Source organism: Sinocyclocheilus rhinocerous, unplaced genomic scaffold (genome assembly GCF_001515625.1).
Source record: "Sinocyclocheilus rhinocerous isolate Xijiao unplaced genomic scaffold, SAMN03320098_v1.1 scaffold538, whole genome shotgun sequence".
Lineage (NCBI taxonomy): Eukaryota > Metazoa > Chordata > Actinopteri > Cypriniformes > Cyprinidae > Sinocyclocheilus > Sinocyclocheilus rhinocerous.
Window position 1 is genome coordinate 400,707 of NW_015650838.1, and position 8,738 is coordinate 409,444.

The 8,738-nt window shown below is 35.5% G+C and overlaps 1 protein-coding gene across 1 annotated transcript; it reads left to right on the forward strand.

Moving 5' to 3' along the window:
• Positions 1–4,499: 4,499 nt before the first annotated feature.
• On the forward strand, positions 4,500–8,458 carry LOC107712627 (gap junction alpha-4 protein-like). The gene is made up of 2 exons (XM_016517948.1): positions 4,500–4,592; positions 7,109–8,458. Exon 2 carries the CDS (start codon positions 7,112–7,114, stop codon positions 8,156–8,158), a length of 1,047 nt encoding a protein of 348 aa, XP_016373434.1. The 5' UTR covers positions 4,500–4,592; positions 7,109–7,111; the 3' UTR covers positions 8,159–8,458.
• Positions 8,459–8,738: the final 280 nt, after the last annotated feature.

The window sequence follows — 8,738 nt, forward strand, 5'->3', positions numbered from 1 at the left end:
TTCTTCTTCTTCTAGTCATTCATTAAAACACAGAAAACTAATCACTGGACTTAATTTAATGCTTTCAGCGTTGTGGTTCCATAGTGTCACTAACACATTGTCACCATCCATTTAATATTCCCAAAAAAAAAAAAATGAATATCACGCTTTTGGGGTTTCTTTTTTATCTGGCTCAGGCACCGTTTTGGCAGGCATGAGTGTTATTTTCACAGCCTCCGGTGTCAACTCAGACTCTGTGCAAATGAATGCAGCGTAACTTTGCAGACTTTGCACACAAATTAGTAAACCAGCCTGTGGGAATATGACTTCTTCAAAAACTGCATAAAAACATGCATGCCTCTCCAAATCAAAGTCTAGAGTAATAAACTGCTACATTTGCATGGGAACAAATACACAGAGGCTCAAAGGAGGATACTATAGGTGTGAAGTCCCGTTTCTGCTGCATGAGATGATTTAATTATGTTCAGCACCTTGGCCAGCGACTGCAAGAACGATTACAAAGCAACTGTGCTGCAGCAGATCTCAGATCAGCTTAAGCACCCTAATTAAAGAGCAAGTCCCATTGACGTACACTGATAAAACACCACAAATCTAACAGCCAACAGTGATGTCATTGTAACATTTGCATACAGAAAAAATGATTAGTTCAAATATTCGGGTGGCATGGTTTTGAAACACTAATGAGTGACTCACTAATGGTGAGTCTCTCTCTCTCTCTTTCTCTCTCTCTCTCTCTCTCTCTCTCTCTGTACCTTTGTAAACACTTTTCTTGTGATTGAATGAAGCCTCTTTAATGTGATACAGTAAAACATTAATAATGTGAAATAATCCATGACCCTTCAGAAATCATTCTAATATGCTGATTTGCTGCTCAAGAATAATTTCTTATTATCATCAATATTGAAAACAGTTGCTTAATGTTTTGTGGATTCTTAAATGTATATATATATATATATAGCATATGAATAATTATATTATATCATGATACAATTATTGTTATATTGTATTATATTATATTATATTTTTAAAGTACCCATATCCACTAAATGAAATTTTAGCATTATACTTTGTACATCTCAAAATTGGAATGTCACTGTACTACTCTGATAAATACTTCTATTCATACATTTACAAGAACCTTGCAAAAAATATATTATATCCCACTGTAAAAACTTCATATGAATCTCTGATGTAAGTTTCAGCAACAGTGCTGGAAGCAGTGCAGCCTCAATATTATGATAACATTTTTGCATCATTCTTTCTGTACAGATTCAATTAAGCACTTGAGAGACAGTCCACCGCCACTATGCACTATAATTGTATATGACAGTGATATAAGCTTTGGATGAAACTGGTGATTTGTGATGGGTGAAACACATCTGGTGGAGGGTAATTTTAGTACATTGAAGTAAATGATCATTTTGAAACGTATTGTGCGATATTGACTTTAATTTCTCCTTTAGACACGGGTTCTTAGTTAAGTATGATAGAGAGGGGAGAGAGCAGGCCCATAATTACAGGAGAAGCCACATTTAATATTACATGGTTGAGTAATGACTGATTAGTGTCTGGTGCTGTAATAACATAAAGAGCCTTCAAACTTACACATGGCTCAACACTCTTTCAAAATGCATGTTTCATCAATCAGCACAATTTAGAGCATGAACATCTCACAGATTGTTTCTAAATCACAGTCGGCTCGTATGGCACTGGTAAGCTCAAAGCTATCTCATGATTCATAAACTCAGTTATATTTTCATATCATGCCCACATGTTTGTTTCATGCATTCATGATTTGCACACTCTGGGACAGGCAGTAGGGACATTGATATTTACTCAAGCTATCACATGGCCTTGTGATACACAAGGCACACCACAACATGTCTCCATCACACAGTGTGTCCTGGCAATTGCAGGACATAACAAAACCGAAATCAAATTTCCACTGAGGCTTGTGCCAAATCACAGCTAAAGGTCACCTCTGAATTTAGTGTGCGGTCACAGCCTTCACCTCCCATGTGTAGTCTAAATCAGAAGACATGAAAAACGTGATAGCTATCGAATCCCAGAAATCTGCCCCCACACAGCTGTCCTCTGCCTCTCTCGAATGATTCTCCAAGAAGATCGGTTAACTCCAACATTATATAATGCTTACAATATTAGTAGGCTAGTTAATGTATTAGTTCACCCAAGTCACCATTTACTCACCCTTATATTGTTCCAAACCTCTGTGAATATTTCTTTTATAAGGGGACAATTTTAATAATGTACTGGCCGTTCTTTTCCACACAATTAGAATCAATAGAGGACTGGAGCTTTCAAGCTTCAAAAAGAATGACTTGTGCACTACATAAGTCGTTAGGTCAAATGACATGAGGAAAACAAATTCACTGATAAACTTCAACCGAGTCGATAACATTTTTGCAACCAAATCATTGAACTTGAGAACTTGTTTAGTCCAATTTATAAACAAATCATTGAAAATTCAAAGTTCTGACTCAAAACAAAACAACACAAAAAGCAAAAATAAAACCAAGCAAAAACACACACACACACACACACACACACACAAACAACAAACAAAACAACAAAGCAAAAAACAAACATCTTATGCAATTAGAATTATATATAGACAACTCTTAAAGAGTTTATCAGTGAAGTATTTTTCAGCGAATAAAGAAAATGTCAAGCTTCAGAAGACTTTGAATATAGTGCACAATATGGACCATGTTTATGGTGTTTTTCGTCATTTTGGAGCTTCACAGCCCCAGCTCTGTTTCACTTTCATTACATTGTAAAAAGGCCAGGATATTCTTCAAAAATTGAAAGAAAGTCATTTGAGTTTGGAACAAAGTAAGGGGCAGTGAATAATTACATAATGCTATGTTAACAATTAGTTTATATAATAAAATAATATTTATGTTAACAATAACATGTATTAAGCATGATTAAATAGTATTCTTTATGACTCTGTTCATGCTTAATAGTAGACTATGCAGAATTACTAATTCATGTAATAAATAATGTGTTCCAGGATAATTGTTGGGTATCATAAATGTTGGCACCTTTTACTGCTCAAAGCAAACAGTTCTGAGCATAATAACAATCCTGCACTGAAAGCTTGGCTTGTCAGGGTGATTCACTGTCAATTTAACCGGCTTTTAGAAATGCTTTCTTGCCTGTAACCTGCCGGCAGATTAAACAGAAGTCTTTATGTCAGTAATTTATCAGCATATTGACAGATTTCATGGTGCATCACTGATTGGAATGGTTCACTGGAAAACTGTTTCTGCTTTCTGCAATGCTGAGTACAAGGAAAAGACGACCATGGGGAATAAACACTGAGGTCCTTAGTTGATATAAAAAAATAGAAGGACTCAAGAATAAGAAATAATGCACTCATTTTTCACAGGGTTATATCTAGGAATTACCAAAGGAGTTCGTCAGGCTTTAGGAGCAGATTTCTCTGCTACGGTCTGTGCTAACTGTAGCCTACCAAAATGTTTTCAAAATGCAGTAAACAAAGGAAGAGGCTGAAAAGCATTATGAGAATGAATATTTCATATGTACATGAATTATTAATATTATTCCTCCAAAAATGTCATAAGTGAGTGCACAACAAGCTCTTCGCTTTAAATTAAATAATCACTTTAAACAGATTGTTTTTCTCCCCAGAGCTATAAACTTAAGGATTTAGCCGAGAGAGAAAAAAAAACAAAAATCCAAAAGTCAAAGGATAAACTTCTCTTATAACCGAATGCACTGAGGTATTAGGAAGGATGAAACGGGGATCCAGCTTACTATTAATATGAGACTGCCTCATATCAACATGTTAACCATCTGAATTATTCTGGCCATCAATTTATTATGCCTTTTTAAGCAGAATTTTATTTCATGTTGGTCTTTAACCTGCACATGGAAGAAAAAAAAAAAGATCGATTTGTGCTCAAATGAACAATTATATAACAATAATTAGTCATTTTTAGCATGTGCATTGCTCTGTGCATCCATCTGCCTCTTCATTGCTAGTCTATAGGGCCTCCCTGTGGTGAAGATAGATAATACACAGATCTGTTTCTCCATACATGTTTGCTGTCAATCTCCTAAAAATTTAATAACTTAAGGTTAATGGAGTATACAAAGTTACACACCAATTGCATAACTGCATATGTAATTATTTTAAACCATGCTGTAGGGTTCTGCTCAATATGTCATTTAAGTGCAAACTAAAAACAATCTTTTGTCTTTTCATAAGGGTAAGCTTTGACGTACATGTAGAAACATATGCATATGTATAACTGAAGTTAGGTCAGACTGCAATATTCATGTTCAAACACTGTAATTCTCCATGACGAGATTGGCCTTTGAAAGGTTCAGCACAGAACATCTATTTTTGAATCCATCCATTCCTTTTCCTGCACTGAGTTCCTGTGGGAGGGCCACTATAAGGCATGGGAAAGTTTCCTTTCCCTCAGTTGTTTCTTTTTTCTGATTAAGCAGCTGTGCTTCGACCACAAGTCCTTATAAAACTCTCAGCGGCAGAATCTCCAACACACAGATAACAGAAGATAAACATAAAACAGGGTTGACAGGTAAGAGCACTCATATATGATAAACTGTGTTTTAGAGTTCAGCCTTGACCATGTAATGAGAGCGAAGCTACGTAATATTTCATTTTAATTCAACAACGTATTTTACTTTTAACCAAATTATGTTATTTAATGTTTGACATATATAATTGTCCTTTTGTTATTTTTTTTAAACTATACATATTCATATTTGAATATTCATGAACTTCTGAACTGCTGTATATAATATTTAATTATTTATATTTATTATTTATTTTATTGACTTTTTATTGAATATGATTGAAAACACTACCACTTTTTGTGATGGTTTTAGCCCTGATTGTAAAAGTGGAGTTTATATATATATATATATATATATATATATATATATCAGTGCTGTCAAACGATTAATCGTGATTAATCGCGTCCAAAATTATATATATATATATATATATATACCCATCTTACTGTAGACTACATATGGTTTCATAATATTCAAGAAAGAAAGAAAAAAAGAAACTGAAACTTGAAACTAGAAATTAAAAAAAATAATAATAATTATAGACATTTCTGAGAACTGTTTAGTGCTGCTTGATAAAGATGAATACTGATAACCAGATTCCTGGCAGCGTTAAATGCCTGTGAGCTAAACTTTCTGAGAATTCATATGTCTTTATTATACAAGACATAACTGCTTCAGACAGTTCCTCTGGCTAAATCTATTTAAGATAACCCCTTTAGCCATGACACAAAAGTACTTCTTAGAACGATTTTAGAAGTTTAGAACACATCTGCCTGTTTGTGTAAGCAAATGCAAACAAACCAAGCCTCCAGCCAAAAGAAAGTAGAAAATAAATAAGCAAACAGATTTGAAAAGTTTGCCATCTAGCAGTGTTGATGGGATGTTTACATAAATGTGAATTGTTTCAAGAGGGAATGCTGCGGCCATGAGTTCCATGGGCTTTCTATGAAAAGAGACAGGCTTTCTCGTTAGAAGTACATGCTTGATTGCGCATTATTAAACCCTCTGTCCATGATAACTAACTCTCATTGCACAGGGGCCAGGGTCGGTCATCCATGCACTTTTCTCTCTATCATTGTTTAAATGGTCATTTAGCTTGATAACTTGTATATGCATACATACATACTCAAGATGTATATTCAATATTCAAATTATCGCCAATACCAATATGTATTTTAATGTAAATGCAGATATCTGATCATTTAATTATATAAAATTAGTATTATTAAATTATTTACTGTTCTTTTTATTTATACATTACAAATAAAACACTAAAACCTAAAACCAGTTACATTCACTACAAGGCAGTAAGCATCACAACATTATAATGTACGGTGGATATTCATTTTGAGATTTACTAAAGATTACACTTAAACGTTATTCAATTTTTTTGTGTTTTTAAATATTAATTTAACTAAGTGAGTTTTAGATGATGGAAAATGTAATCAAAATAGACTAAATGACCCTGCACAATTAATTATCCAATAATCAACTGATACAATATATACAATATAAAAGATAAACCAAAACACTCATATTGGCTGATAACGTCTCGGTTACGTACGTAACCCTCGTTCCCTGATGGAGGGGACGGAGAAGTCGTGATGACATTAGGAGTCTAACTAATGTCGTCACGACATAACTCGTAGTGACCGACAGATAGGGAACTAAATTATATATTGTGCATTCCAATATAGTATCGTTCAAAAGTTTGGGGTTATTTACTTATTTATTTAGCAAGGACACATTAATTTGATAATTCTTGACAGTAAGACATTTATAATGTTACAAAATATTTGTATTTCTAATAAATGCAGTTCTTTTGAACTTAAATGATCCTGAAAATAAATAAATAAATGAATAAATTAATAAATTAATAAAGTTTCCACAAATCTATTAAGCAGCACTGGCAATAATAAGAAATGTTTCTTGAGCAGCAAATCAGCATGTATTAGAATGATTTCTGAAGGAGCATGTGACACTGATGACTGGAATATCCAGCTTTGTCATCACAGTAATAAATTACATTTTAAAAAGAGACTTCTATCAAAAACATAAAACAATTTTACCAAGCTCAAATGTATATGTATCTAATGACTGATTACAGCTTGACTTAAATTGCAACTAGGTTATACTAAATAATTAGTGAGCTTATGTTAACATAAGCCACACTTCTCCACGGCTTTTGGAATCACTTCAGTACATTTTACAGCTGTTGATAAAATGGTCTCACCTCAGCAAACGTACAAATTGCCCATGCAAACTTATAAATGACTAAACAGAAAAACATGTTTCCAGATGCAACATGCTTCAATAATTGCAGGAGAAATGAAAAACAGAATCAGTCTGTTCCCTATTAAATCTGGACAACCTGAATGATCAGAGGCATTATTCTTCGAGGTGGTCTTAAGAGTGACTCATGCTGTTTACTGATGTCTATCTGGATCATTTAGAGAAAAATCAGAAAGTGTTTCTATATATGGCTCACATTCTCAAGCCTGTATTTCTGCTTGTGCAGAGGATGTCCAGAGCTGACTGGGGTTTTCTGGAGCACCTGCTAGAGGAAGGTCAGGAGTACTCGACTGGTGTGGGACGTGTGTGGCTAACTGTGCTCTTCCTCTTCCGCATGCTTGTGCTTGGCACAGCGGTCGAATCTGCATGGGACGACGAACAGTCTGACTTTGTCTGCAACACCAAACAGCCTGGCTGTGAGTCCGTCTGTTATGACAAGGCCTTTCCCATCTCCCACTTCCGTTTCTTCGTTCTGCAAGTCATCTTCGTCTCAGCACCAACCATTTTCTACTTTGGCTATGTGGCCCTGAGGACTAGAAATGAAAACAGGCCAGAAGGTAAGCCAGAGGAGGAGGGCAGAACACAGAGACATAGAAAAACCAACGAGTTTAAGCTGGAGGTAATAAAGGAGGAAGACGCAGTGAGCGAGGAGAAGGAAATGGGGAAGAACCACAAAGCTCAGGTACCTCTAAAGCTCAAGGGGAAACTGCTGTGCGCTTATGCATCTAGCATAGTGCTAAAGGTTCTCATTGAGATTGGCTTCATTGTGGGTCTATGGATCCTTTATGGGTTTGTAGTCAAGGCTAAGTACGAGTGCGAGAGGTTTCCCTGTCCTCACACGGTGGACTGTTTTGTCTCACGACCCACAGAAAAAACTATTTTCACCATATACACACAGGTCATTGCCGCAGTCTCTGTTCTCCTCAACGTTGTGGAGCTTCTCCATCTGCTTCAGCTAGCAGTAACCCATCGACTAGAGAAGACATATCAATGCGAGGAGGAGATTAATAAACATATTAGAGCGACCTCTTCTAGAACAGCACCAGCTAAAGCTCAAATACCATCATTTGAGGAAAGAAGCCATCTCTTTCTTCCTGTGGCGCATGACGGCTACCCTGCATCAGGGTTAGACTGGGATAAAAGAGAGCCTCCTTTAGCGGAGGACATGCTCCCTAGCTACTCAAACTGCATTAACAATGTGAAACCTGCCATAACCAAAAACAATCTTCATAAAAAACATCACAGGACTGAAGATAAATCGAAACATTATGTATGAGGAGTACAAAATGAGAACCATGGCTCCATTTTGGGGAACTACATGCGTAAATGACCATTAGTGGTTTACTGTGCATTTGAGGGTCATTTCCTTTGTTTAGATAGGCAGGGAAATGGGCTGTGCCTTGGGATGAACTGCCTTTTGTGATCTGTGGCCAGATACGGGAGCCTCTCAAGTAGTGATTAGTTTTGAGAGGGTCAAGGTCAGGAAATACTCAAACCACGAGCCTAAGAGAAACAAGCACAATGTCTAAAAATACCAAAGCGAAGGGTAGGTTTAGTGCTGAAATGAATTATTTATATGGTAACTATACCAACCAAATGTATATACAATATTTAAAATGTATATGAATTAATTTTATATTTCATTTAATATTTATTTTCATTAAACGATTTCTGGTTTTGCATCCATTTTTGTACTTCTGAAAATGATTAGCTCTTTGTTAGATATATACAGTATGCTGCGTTCACGCCATGACGTTATTATGGTTCAAGTTAAAAACGGTTATGCCACTCTTACATTAAAAATAAGGTGGGTAGACAAATCCACAATACAACAAGCAATTCAAATGCCTTAAACT